General features: G+C 37.2%; 1 protein-coding gene across 1 annotated transcript in view; it reads right to left on the bottom strand.

Annotated features, from left to right (window-relative positions):
* CNKSR2 (connector enhancer of kinase suppressor of Ras 2) overlaps positions 1-14,594 on the bottom strand; it is a gene marked incomplete at both ends in the record, with an annotated part of 179,934 nt that overhangs the window by 141,141 nt on the left and 24,199 nt on the right. The window contains one exon of the mRNA XM_082076285.1: positions 11,982-12,069. Within this exon, the coding sequence (XP_081932411.1) occupies positions 11,982-12,069 (88 nt within the window). The remainder of the gene's footprint in view (positions 1-11,981; positions 12,070-14,594) is intronic.

Here is a 14,594-nt window from a genome sequence, read left to right as displayed (position 1 = left end):
AAAACAATGTTTATGATGCTTCATTTTTCCATTATATTTTCTTTTCCCTTCACTATTATTGCCTTGTTTTTCAACATTTGTCACAGAAGTGAGGAATGGGGCCAGCTAATTACACCAGCTCTTTCTTTACTCTTTAGTCCTTTGCTTTGCACCCGAGCTGCTTAAATCTCAACTCAAAATGTGAAGTACTGAGATCTAGAAGACCTCCCAACTCATCCTACTGATCATATATATAACCCACAGGAAAAAAGTGTTTGTATAGTTCTCCAGTGCTATATCTATGGGATAATATTCAGAACAATAATATTTGTATTTTTGCACATATATGATCTGGTGTCCAAGTCTGAGTCAGAAACCTGTCAAATTACCTATTGCAATTACCTGTCAAACACTTCTCCTCTCAGGGTACTTGCAGGCTATAATCTTGAAATATGTCATCATTACTACTACTATTATTATTTGTGATTTTGCCATATATTCCAGGCAGCTGCTGCACTGTACTCTTCTTGGCACTCTTAAGTTCCTGTCAGGTCCATGACTTCAGAATAAAGTTATGCTAGCTCAGGAAAATTAAATATGTACATACAAATAGGTAAGGGATAAAAAAAAAAAAAAAAAAAAGCAGAAATATGTTGATTAGTTCTTTCAGCAACAAACTTGGCAACACTTCAGCCTTTCTGTTTATCCTTAGATCAGAGTGCTCAAGAGAGGGCATGGACTTCTTTCACTGTGTTTTCTTGTCCAGCAGAATGTTTTAGTTGCTCATGTATATTTAATCATCCTAATTTATTTTTTCCTCCAAGGCACAGAACATTTCCTAGGCAGAACTGATACAAAAACAGGTTACATGATTGTCTAGAACAAAAACCAGATCTCCCAATTCTCAGGTACCATGTTAACGCCAAAATGTCCCTTGTGAAGTCATAGGATAGCAGCATTGCTCAAAAGCTGTGTGGTGCTACAGAGGTAGAGCAACTTGTGAGGAACAAGAGCTTGCCATGAGAGCATGTGTTCTTCAGGCAGCTTCCACGCTGCTTCTGGTGAAGCTTCTTCACTGCTATTTTAACTTGTTTTCCTCTGAAATCCAACAGAATTTACATGTGTGTGTTTGTGTATATTACACTGGTTTTACCAGTATTTTGCTGATAAAATATTGGCAAGGTTAGGAACCCAATTTTAAAAGTGGTAGTGAAATTGCCTGGAAAATGTACCTTTCATGAGCAATCTCACACATATTCCATTTCTAGTTTTAAGAGGGCAACAGCTAGATTGTATGTACTGCTTAAAAACAGATTTTTGATAGTCACCATTATTGCTGTCACCATTATTTTGAAATCACGCAAAATGTTCTAAACCATGTAACTCCAGTTCTCTATTTGTTACAAAAATAATTAATTACATGATTGCTAAAAGAGGGTTCAGACTTTCATGCATTGCCAAGCCTTTGGTATAAAATCTCTCTTGAGCAATATAGCCATTGGTTGCAATTAAGCCAAGCCATTCTTTAAATCCCTTTGCTTCTCAAATTGATTAAAACTGTAACTGAATCCTTTAATACCAGTATGTGTCAAATGGATGGTCTGTCAGTCTTGCTACTTAGCAAGAATAAAAAAATAATTAAGTCAAGAATGCTCAGATCGTAAGTCCCAGTCCCTTGAGCCTCAGCACTGCATCATCAAAAAGAAGTTGTTCTGGCTTCAAGGAGCCCACTGTGAGACTGTTCAAGTGTCACCAGCTCTAGGGAACTTATGCCATTGGCTCAAGAAATGCTCATTTGGCTTGAGTTCTGTCCAATTCAGCTGTAGCAAGAAAGGCACAAGACTGAGGTTTACTGTAGTCATCACTGAAGGTTCTCACAAAAGATCTTGACAACAATGATGCCAAAGTCTAAAGCTTTGCCAAAACACAAAGAAGACATAAGTTTAATAACTTTCATAACGGATTCATTTATTATTACCTTTCATCATTCTTCTCAGACTAAGACAATGGTACATTATTTCCAAACAGGTACAAGGACAAGATAGATTCAATCAATTTAGTCTTTCACTACTTGAAATAGAAAATGGATGGAAAATATATCCAATACAACTGATGGTGGGATGAAAGGACAGCTTTGAAACAATAAACTTGATTGATATAATGTAGGCTACAGCAAAATGTTCATGTGTTCTGTAAAGCATGACTATTAGAAAACCGAAGGCTATTAGGGAACCTTGCTCAGGCTGCGATTTACAAGCATGTCTGAGTAATTACTGGAGGAATAAAGTACAAATTAGCATATATACAGATCTGTCCCAAACTCTCCCCTCCAACCCCTTCATCCACAAAACCAAGAAGCAAAAACCTCTTAAACACCCCCAAAGCTACAGAGGCTGTCAAGCAGGTAACATTCTCCTCTGGCAATGGGCAAAGAATTAAGGGTATGACACAGGCAGAGGTTTCCTAGTGCAGTGCTTTACCATATCTTTGATTTTTAAGAGATCTAGCAGGACACTGGATGCAAAAGGTGCAGGCCCTAGGGATACTGACAATTACAAATGTTTGAAATGGAGATGGGGAAGAGGAAATACCTTTCTCCTTTCTCAGTACCTAAAATGCAAAAGCCAGCTCTTCTTAAGCTACGTAACTACCTAGCGCTTGCATTGGTAATTCTTTGCTGCTGCCAAATAAAACGATTTTTTAAAATTACACAGCCATTGTTAAAACTTTATACTGCATTTCTAAGTGGACTTTCCAGAATATGTGCTTTCCTTGACTTTCTTCCCACTGAGTGCTCCAAAAGTCTCCAGTCATGGCTATTCCTCCTACTTCAGACTGCCACAGTCCCAGGGAGCTCTACCCTCACTCTCCCTCTTTCTGCAACCTCTTCCCTTTTGCTCAGCAGCCCCCTAAAATCATGCTGCTTTAATTATCATCTCTGTGTGGATGAGTCACAGATCTCTCAGCCCTTCTGTTCACATTCACAGTTCAGAATCTCCTCCTGGATATTTGCCACCAGCCCCAACGCAGTATGCTGAAAAGCTGAAATCACGTTTCTTCCCAAACCCTCTCTGCTCCCTGCTTTTTTTCCTATCTCTGTCAACAACTCCACCACCTTATGTCCCACAAGCTCACAACCTGGGTGCCATTTTCAACTCCTCTTTGCTTCCCACACAATTCCTGTCGATTTTCTTCCCACTGCCATTCAGAAATATTTGCTTTCTTTCCCACTTTTTCTACAATTATTCAAACCCTGCAGTTTCTTGAAATTGGCTCTATGACATCCTCACTCTATTATTATTCTCTGCCCCTCCACACTGAAGCCAGAGCTCACCTGCATCCGCAGCAACCCACTCTGTCCTCCCCCATTGAAAACATGCGTAAGAACTCATGGGGATGGTAGAAAACAGAATGGTGAACTTACGCCACTTAAGATACTAAGAAAAACGAAATGAAAAATACAATGCAAGCTATTAAACAAATGCTACGTAAAAGGACATTTCCTATGCAACCTACACAAATGCACTTCTAAAAGTCTAGAGCCTTTCCCTGAATACTTAATGAACATGCATTCTCTAAGTTCATAACCCTGGTGTACAAACTGATAGCAATTACCCAGCTTGCTGAGTACAAAGAATTGCCTTTATTTCATTTAAACAATCTGTGTGGAGTGGCACCTATCACCATAGTAACAAAATACTTCATGTAAAAATTTAACACAACTTACATAAATCACCCACAGATCAAGCAACTACTGGGAAAAATTGCTCACTGGATTAAGAGCGATGCCATGTATACACTAAGCTCTTTTCTTCTATTTTCCTGAAGTCATTTTCCATTTCCAATTATTTCTACACTCCTTTCTGCAAAAGACATCATGTTGCTTTCCTTTGGGATCTGGTCACATATTAGTTCTTGATTTGCATATAGAAAGTAACTATACATCTTTACTAAAATGAGCTGGCACAGCATTAGGTCAGCAACCATAGCAATTGTTTTAGCACTGACTAAAATCACGTCACTACTTGCTCATATATCCTGCTAGAGCCTAAGTACTTACACGGTCTAAATTGAATTTCATCTATTAGGGTGATTTCTCTATGCAGTGATATTCTCAGCAGGTAAAAATAAAATTATCAACAGATGAGAGGCTGGAAATTAGTCGAAAATGTTCCATCCAAAAAAGAAAAAACAAAGTTAAAACATCCTTTTTTCCGCCTCTCTAATTCAGAAAAAATAAGCATCATGCATTCAAAAAGAAAACTTTTCTTACTGACATGCAACATTGAGTTTGTAGCACGATGTGTTGTGAGATTCCTAAGTTTTCAGTGTCACTTCCAAGACCATTTAGAGGTAAATAACTTCTTAATTTTTCATTTCTGCTTTTCCTCTAGTACGGCCATTAAAAAAGAATTCTGGTTTATAAAATACAATGGCAGCAAAATATTGCATGTTTCGTTTAGTGTCTAGGTGGTTATTCTGCCAACAGAGGAAATAAAATTAATCAAACATGAGAAAAAATAAATATATTTAGGTAGATGGCATTTCAGGCTCAGCTATGACATTAATGTTTTGTATTGGTTCATCTGAAATTCTTGATGTATTTTAAATGGATTTACTAAAACAAATACAAACATACCTCACATTATATTACTGAAATAAAGATGAACCCTACAATTTTCCACACTCAAGGCTTCTACTAGCTACCTAGCAACACATAGTTTCTGTAATTCACCATACTGAAGTGAAATTTTCCCTTGCTGCAGCTGGTTACAGAGACTGGACTGTGTCTGGCAAGGGAAATAAGTTTACAAAGGAAAAGAAATGCAGAGTCTCAGTCTTCAATTCTACTGATACGATCAACATAATCTTAATTCATCGTCATTAATGATTAAATTTAGCACTTATCACAGATCACACAGGAAGCATGGCATATCCTCTGTCTGCCTCCATTCAAATAGATACTGTGGTGCCACTCCACATGCACTGACACTGTGCCCACAAAACTCAGTCGAAGGAAAAAAGGTTTTATTTAGAGGAAACATATGAGATACTAAAACACAATTTTCCCTTCTGCCTACACTTTATCTCAGTTTCCATCAACTTTCTGCAAGTGTTTCCATGAGTGCATGAATTAACCCAAGAGTTCCTGATTATTTCACCATCACCTTGACCCACTCAGGCTCCTTTTCTTGGAAAAATTCAACATCTGCATTGGTTTACCAGCATATGCACCATCAAAAAGACTAGTCTTTTTTCTAAAAATTGTTCTGCTTTGTGCCTCACTTCCTCTCATGTTCAGAGAATGACAGTCATTAATCTGGAAGAAAAACAATCAAAAACCCCACACAAGCCAACATCAACACTTTTTTCCTTTCTGATCACAAAGTTTCTCTGGTACTCGGCAATCTTTTGGGGCTTTTGTGTGGGTTTTTTTTTGTTTTGCTGTGATTTGGTTAGTTTGTTTTTTGTTTTTGTTTTTTGGGGTTTTTTCTGGTGGTTGTTCTTTTTCATTTTGTTTTTCCTTCTTCCATCCATGAGAAAAAGAAACTAGTTTCTCTAAGAATGTAAAAGAAAATAGAGCTAATAAATACACAGGACTTTACCGGATGGGTTTTTATTAAAGCATGCAGTGGCTTCATATGCTACTTTGAAAATGTCACATCACAGATTACTCAAATTCAGGAAAAAAAAACACTCTTTACAGCATATATCTCAATGACAACCAATGAGGCATCAAATTATTTCTAGTAATGGTCCATATCCCTACAGATTATTATTGATATTTTAACCTTGGAGCTATTCTGTGCCTAATCCCATTTCAAAAGGACTTCAAAACTTCAAAAGACTACAACATATCTACAAGTAAGACATGTCAAGCCAGGGCGGGGGAAGAGGGAGTGAGGAGAAGGGCAGAAGCATAAGAAAATATCAGAAATAAACTATCAAAATCAGAAGAAGACATCAATGTTAAGCACCTTTGGCATTATTTTATAGTACATTAAATTACATCTGTTATTTTCTATAGAAGTGTGCTATAGTGAAATAAGATACTCTAATATGAAAAAGAGAAATATGTTACTAAAGAATATAAATTGAAACCACTTTGATATAGCTTCTTGTAAACAAGAAAAAGTTTCATATTTCCATCAAACCTTTACATTCTATTTTATCTTATTTATTATATATTGACTTCTAAATGTGAAGAAAACAACTGCACAGGATAATACATTTCCTGAAACACGACTACTTCTGAGCCCTGCTTTGAACCTTATGCAACAGAAAATCTTGAATAGGAGCAGCACTTAAGAATACAAGGCAAGTCTAAATTTCTGTCAGCGTCACTTGCAATGAGCTGTAACACTCTCATATGAACACCATTTGGGTTCCATGGACTATAGGCAGATAATGCCTGCGTATTCTTTTCAGGGGGGACTTTTTTGTTCTGTTTTTACCTTTTGACCACATCTATTGAGCTACTCATTTGTACACTTACTCTCCCACTTGTACACTTATCAGAAATCAGACATTTTGTATAAGCAGTGTACTATGAATATAAGTATTTCTTATTCCAAGAATGAGGCCTCCTCACCATGAAGTATTTTTATTAAAAAAAGGTGGGTAAGGGAGCAGATTATTACCACGGTAGGCTAACAAAGATTTTTCTGCAAGCATTTGATAACACAGTTGAGGTAGAAGGAATAATGCTGAAGATTTAAATCAAAACCTTTAAAATTTAATACAGAACTGCTTCCATTAGACACATGTTGCTTTGAAAGATCCCAACAATCTGGAAGTGCAAAGCAGCTTTTATGAGGAACCAATCAAACATTCGCATCATTAAACTACTAAAGCCAGTTTATTAGCTAAAGATTCTTGAAGTAATTAGCTACTTGGTACGACATAAAATTCAAAATTTTAAAGCTATATTTAGCAAGTCCTGCAAGCCCTTAATAACTAGGACTTGTAAACAAAACGGAGGAATTGTGATAGAAAAGGTTATATGAGAGATACATTGTAACAATATGACTCAGGATATTAAGTATTCTTCGCTGTTCATGAATTTGATGCTGTCCTAGCATAATGCATTGAACCATTATATATTATTGCTTTTAGATTCTGAATCAGGGCAGAGGGCTATGAAAGTAAATTCCCTTTTTATCCTTTAAACTAGAAAACAAACCTGCACTTAGTTTCTCAGTGAGACTTAATATTTGAAGCATTAACCATGTAAATTAGAGCCAATGTCATAGAAAAATAGTGCATTACTCAATAAATAATTTGTCATCCTTTTCAATATCTTTTATATGAAAGAAAGCAAGGGCTAGAAGTCCAAAAAAGATTACTCCTCCAGCATGGGAAGAGAGTCCACTGGAGCATGGAGGATACAGACACTTTTTCAAATCTCAAACACCTTTAAACGGGGAACAAGCTCCAAATCACTCAGCTGAGGCAGCGCACAGGGCACTTCTGCATGTGTTCTCTATTAGGGCTTCTAGCTCAATGTCCCAGGTGCCTGTATGTCCAGACAGAGGTTTCGTGGATGGTTGTCTTGGTCTTTCCTAGCCGCCACCTCCCAAATTGCACCACTCAGGTTCTCACCTCGTGTCACCCAAAATCCGAATTTACCCCCAAATATTCCTGCAAGGCAGATGAAGTCAGAAGTATGTTCTGTGACAACAGTGCAATCAGGTCCATGTCAGCCAAGTGACTGTTCTCCATCTCTACCCATTACATTGAAGTGCCTCCACTGCATATTCCCTCTTCAAGAAGGTGTTTAAGCAGAGGAGTAATTGCAGTGAAGCTTTTGTAATAGAGTATTTACAGGCCTACAGCTATGTTTCTGCTGAAGCATCTTGCTAAGTAAATCCCACAAGACATTAAAGTTGTGAGATGAGCACCAGTGTTTTTAAAACTAAATAAACACAGCAAATCATTGTGAAAGGTGATTAAGGAAAGTAAAAAATGTGTGATGAGTGCTATTAATGATCGCTACTAAACTGCAATAATAAGAACTATGGTGTTCAGCAGCAAAGTTTTCTTTAAATGTCTGATAACTTATCAAGTTGATATAAAAATAGACTTTTCAGCTATTCCCAAGATTTTCAGGGTTTTAATTCTAAACAAGAAAGCTTCTTTAGTGAAACCCTAATGGGTTCCTGAGCAACAAGAGCACTGAGAAAGAATAGTAATAAAAGCTACCTACAGATTGCCTAAGAAAGCAATAAATCTTCTATTCCTTACAGTTATTGTTGTGCTGCCATTCTAAAACAAAACAATCACACTTACAAGGACCAGATTCTGGCACCCTCTGAAACTGAATACCCTGACTAAGTCAATAGCAAGACTTTCATGAACACCATAAATATAAGGGGTCACTCCTGTTCTTCCTTATATGCATATATGACCAGAACAATTCTGCTGACACAAATCTAAATTCATGAGTGAACCAAAACGGAAAAAAGCAGAACCCAAAACAATCTCCCCTTCGCAATGTGTACACCCCTATCCCTTTAACACCTATCTTATACCATCAAAAAAGAACAGGCCTTTTTTAATTACTGCAGTGTAAACAGAGAGTACAGATAATGCTCCGCCTCCAACTCTATGGGGATGCTCTAAGCAGGCAGACAAGTGTAGGAGAGAAAGGCAGAGAATGCAAGGGAACAGTCACAAAAGTCATGATAGTGTCATGGATTTGTTTATTTAAATCCTTTTTTTTTTTTTTCTACAATGTTTTGCTGCAAGGGAAGAGTTGATTATAAAAATAAACCAAGAATGCAACCCTGAATTAAATAAGCCATCAGAAAGGAGGATGTATTAAGAGTGAAAACTTGCAGGAAATGCCCATGAAACAATATCCTAAAGTCCTAAGGGGGAGAAAAAGATTCCTTAAGCCAAAATAAAACAGCTGCATAGAAGCAGACGATTAGTGCAAATGCAAAGCAGGTTGTAATAATAACTTGCAGTGGTCTGAGGGACCTGCTCGCACTAGCAAATCCACCACACACAAGCCTGTTAGTTGGGTCCTGGGCAATGTGCAACACACAGAGAAAATGAAACAGTTCAAACAAAGTATGTGCCGTTCAGAATATTGCTTCGAAGTCTGTCTCTAAATAGGTATCATAACTCCAACTTTTTTAATTATTTAAAATTTAAAGCACAGATACTGAATAGATTTTCTCAGACTTCGTACTTGCAAGAGAGATGTAATTCTGTCATTTTTTTTCTTCATCATCCATTTACCACTGATAAGAGGACACACACAACACATCCCACGACCCACACTTAATTCCATGAAAAAACATTGACATTACAATTAGCCTTAAAACATGCAAAAGAATTCAAGCAAGCCAGCAAACTTCTAGGCTTTTTTCATTCATCTTGGCTTAAGAATAACTTTTGATTAATAAATCTGAAGGTTGGCTGTAACTTAAACACCACAAAACAAAAACAAGCAAACAAAACCAAAACAACCCAACGACAAAAAATAACAACAAAAACACAAACAACAGCAAAAAAACTCCACCATTTTAAATCCTGCCAGTGCTTAGATACTGAGGTGAATACTGGAGTTCTATTTTTGAATTGTACGAATGTCTAAAAAAAAAAGTCAAAACTATAAGAAAATGTGCAGACTGTATTTTTTTTAATAAACCATTAAGCTTTATAAAAATCTGTTGTTAGCTACTGTTAAAAGAACAATTGTAACATTGCCTTCTGTAGGTCTTTCACAAAAAAAAAAATATTATCAATTATTAGAAGATAGTAAAGTACCATAAATTATTATACTTTGCATACAAAAGAAAATTGTATCTGAGACAGCAAAACACCTGGTAAGGTGATACTGAAACATTCAATCTACAGCCTAAAGGAAGCACAATGAGGATCTTCAGTTTGTTCAGCGATCTTATAAAAGAAAAGCTCAGCAAAGACATTTCTGAAATGTTACATTGGAATGCATTTGTTTTAAGTAGAGATCAAACCACATGTGTTTGGGACTAGTAATGGAATTTTTCATTATCATTCTTCTAACTACAGCCCAACTCAATTTCAGAGCATGCTTAAATTAAGGCACATAAATGTTCCTTTTGACTTCACAGTACGGATTCATGTGCTGAACTGCTCCCTGATTGGGGTAACATGTCATTTTGGCACAGATGAAACTGCTTTTCTCCATAGGTATGAAATTGTAACATTTGCTCTCATTCACACTGAAAAATACACATAGAGAAATATTTACCTACAGCATAGCAAATTAGTATCATGGCTGAATTTGGATGAATTTGTAAGAAAATGAACTGATATTGAGCTAATTCCTGGGAAATATTGCAGCAGTTGATATTTTACCCACTTTCCCACTAATAGTGGACACATGAAAATGGATCAGGTGGCTCTTTCTCTGAATTAAAAAACTAGACTGTGACGCACAGCTACTTCTACGGTTTGGCCAAGCTGAAGGGACGCCCTTCATGCCTCCTTCTCATATGGTACTGACCCTTTCTCACAGCCCAACAAGGGCACAACAAGACAACAGGACAACAGATGAAAAAAACAGGCATTGTGAAAAAGGGAGCCTAAAAAATGAAGGCCTGGGCTCTTCTTACTCAGCCACCAACACTGGCATCTCCATCCCAGTCTGAGGAAGGCTGATGGTCACAAGGCCAGTGGGGAGCATGGGGTGGCTGACGGATGGGACTGGTGGGTCAGCCCTTGGGCCTGGAAAGGAAACAGGCACCCTCACCGTGCGGTCTGTGGGGAGGGAACATCCCATGCTCCATTTCCACATCAAAAACTCCACACATAATCAAGGGAATAATTGATGATGATGATAATAATAATAATAATAAAGTGAGAAGCTTCTGATTCCCAAGCTTGAGCACATGGGACTAGTGATACATGAGATGGAGAAAGCAGTGAGATAAAATTATTCATCAGTGTTGCATACATTTATGAAAGGGTCAGAGAAAAATGCATTTCTTTTATAAAAGGGAGATCATCATCATACAAAGTCATGCCAAGTGGCCACAGGAGAAGTTTAGCTTTGCTTGATTTGGAGTGATGCTTCTGAAAACCAGAAAAAGTCTCCTCAGCACTCCTACCTAGCCCACTCTCTCCATTTTCCCATTCCACCTTCCCAAGTCGCTAACACTCTCTTGAACTGCTCATCAACAGTGGTCCCTTCCATCTGCTGTTGCCAAACCGTGCTCTGCATGATGGGCACTGCTGCACTGCATGGTCAACCAATGCTAGAAGATGGTGGCAAGGCCCTTCACAACCATCAATAGCAGAATGGTATCAAAAATGCAGGTAAATGATGATAGAACTACTTTAACTTCCTAGCAACATTAGTTTGAACTTGCAGCAAGTGACTTTTCAGTTTCAGCAGAACAACAGGCAAAGACAGGGACAGACGTAAACCACACACAAGAGAAGCAACAGAAGGCTGGGGAAGGCTCTCCAGATTGCACTCCCAAACGATGCCCATTAAGTGAGTACTTCTCAGTACCTACTTCTGGATTTCTTGAAAGTAGGAGATAAAAAAATGTACACAAAATATTCAAGCCTCATGGGAAAACATATCTTCTTAACAGGTGTCTAGATGATATGAATTGTATGAAAGAGCAGATGACTAAAGTCCAACACACAGAGACCTTTTGAACCAGACAGTTAACTAAAAATTAATGACGACATGTAAGTACCTAAATATGCAAATTATTGAGCAGGTTTGTAGATTTATTTGTTTATGTACATGATTTATATTAGACTGGAGAACCCATGATGAAACTTACTACTGAGATATGCAGAGGCATATACACAGCACAACCCAAGCTAGTATTATAAAACCAGGAAGCAGAATTTTTACCAAGCATTAACTAAGTACTAGTATTCCCTTATTTTTGTTAGACAATGATATAGACAGAATAACATAAAGTTGTGTGAAGAAGGCACTGGTTATTTAAATTTAGGAAAAAATCAATTCTAAGTAGATGGTCTCCTACCTGTTGTACTATTGTTGTTAGTTCCAGACAGAGCTGTATGACATTATTTCTTGTTACTGAGTAATCTGTGACAGCAGCAAAAGGTGATCTAAAAAAAAAAAAAAAAAAAAAGAAGAAAAATAAATGTTTACTAGTACTAGTTTATATCCACTTGCTTCACGTGTGTACAATGCACTTAACACATATTGTTTCTAGAGATATTAAGAGCACACAAAATACCCAAAATGTACTACTAAAATTGTAAAATACAGGATACATGGAAAATGTTTACCTCTCCTTGATTTTGCAGTTTTTAAGATCCTCTTTAAGAAATTCTGTTTATAAAAGCATTATTTCTCACAGCCTTCCAGTTTCCTTCTGGACTGCCTTTTATTCCCCCAGAAAAAGTCCACCTTGCCTTCTGCAATTGTTCAGGAATATTCTCATAAAGGCAACCAGAGGCATCGCTTGCACCTGTGATATGAACGGTGTCCAGATGTGAATCAGATTAGAAAAGCATTTGGCTGATTCACTGGGATTCCTGGGACCTGATCTAATATCTGGTAAAAGTAATGGAGGGACTCAGAAGAAGTAAAATCTTATCCAAAGGGGAGAACAGCATTTAGAGCCAGAGATGCATCAACACACAGAGGCTGCAAAGGTTAAACTGGAGGCACAACCTAACACTGTGCTACAATGAGAAGTACTTAATGAAATGAAACGTTGAATCTAGCATTTAGAGACGTCACCCATATGTATCCTATACGTTAAAACTTCATGTTAGAAAGTTTAGAATGCTCGTCTACCTAGAAGCTTGCTTGTTTTCTAGAGGAACTGCTAAAATATATTTGGTTAGTAAAGCTGGCATTTCTCTGATTTCTGTACTACAACTCTGTACTACAACTCAACCTGGCCTATTTTCTATATTTAAGAAGTAGCCAATCACTAGGCAGGACAGGTATTTTCTCCAAGAGCAGTCAAGATTTCCACTTCATCACTGTTGTAAATGAGGTTTTTGTGGGCATTATTAGCATTGCAAATGTGGCATTTCTCCCTAATTTACCTGCTTCAGACATCTAAAACAAAAAATGTGGCAAAGAACTACAAGAATTGTAATATCTGAATAAACTAAAAACAGATCATGCAATGTGCCAAGATCTCTAAACAATGCTTGAAGTGTGGTTGCCTTTAAATTAAGCTGTGTGACTAGGGCCTTCCCCAACTGCTTTCTTTCATCATGTCTTAGAGAATAAATATCTGTATATACCTTTAAAAGCTTTACCATTCTGGATGGTACTACACCTTCCTCATCTAACTCTAAAGACAAGTTTCCAGTATAAAGGACTCTACTATAAGCATACCCAAATTCTAACTACAAATATAGTTCTACTGTTTATTAACAGGTTTCTACATTTCTTTTCAATATGCAGAATTTCTGAAATTCCAGTGCAGGCAGATTTGGAACTGTCCATACCCTCTTCTTCTCCAGGGCTCCCAATGCAGGCCTGATAATTCATAAGACAGAATGAACTTTGAGGTGCATACTCAAGTCTTGCAGATTTAATATTAACATATACTTTCTGCCCATATTTTCTAGGGAGAAAAGCAGTACATTCTTTTTTAAACAAAAGTATGGAAATGGGAAGCTAGACAGAGTTTAAGAAACATAAAAGTAATAAGAGAGCGAGGACATAGTATACAGCATGTGGGTAAGTTCCAAAAGGTGCCTTAGAAAAGCTATACTCAAAGCCCAGGTTTCATGCTGTGTATGGCAACGGTACAGTGGGTACACACTACAGCAGGCCTACCCACAGACACACGCCCAGAGTATTACTGAAGTTTGAGAGACATGTGAGCATATTAAAGGATAAAATGTAACTGAACTGCTTTTCTGTTTTTAAAAGTACATTAGCCATAATGTACAGAAACACTGATATTTTTCCTTTCAAAATTGTAACTGTTGAGGTTCTGGAACCTACCTGAAACCTTGATTTTCAAAGGTCGTGTTCATTCCTGAACTCATCTTTATTGAAGATGAATGGAATCAAGAGAGCAAATAGTATTATTTTACTTTAAGTATGGATATTAATAGAATTTGATCCTAAAATCACACAACTGGAATCTATTTGACATTTCAAAGCCTCCAGCATTTCTCTAAACAAAATCTCATGCTGGGCTTTGGCTTCTAATACCACATCATCTTTCCACATACTTTTACAATTTAGTTTGGTTTCACGGTTCATGAGGAAAATAATGACATTTTTACCGTCATTACTCTTAGTGAAGATCATTAGAAATGTCCCAAATAAACTTCATTGATGTTAAAGAATAGGCAAAGGGGCTGAGACGTTAGTCATTTTTGCTACACTGAAGTTTAAACAATGAAGATTTACTGAAAACAGCATGTGAAACAAGCAGCAAGGGTGCCAGCAGGAGGGAGAGGACTACTAAAAATCAATAACTAATATGTAATATTCTGAAAAGTGCTTCATGACTTGGAAGGATAAGGAGACAGGTCCATGTTATATGGACTTGGCTTCTGCAGAAGAAGTAAGGTGTCCTCGAGCTACCTCCTCTGTAGGTCTCTGTAGCTTATAAATCGACTCCCTCACATCAGTTTCTGCTTATGATTCC

Source organism: Streptopelia decaocto, assembly GCF_964273445.1.
Source record: "Streptopelia decaocto genome assembly, chromosome: 1".
NCBI classification, from domain to species: domain Eukaryota; kingdom Metazoa; phylum Chordata; class Aves; order Columbiformes; family Columbidae; genus Streptopelia; species Streptopelia decaocto.
The sequence above is the reverse complement of the archived record's forward strand: the minus strand, read 5'-3'. Positions and strand labels throughout refer to the sequence as shown.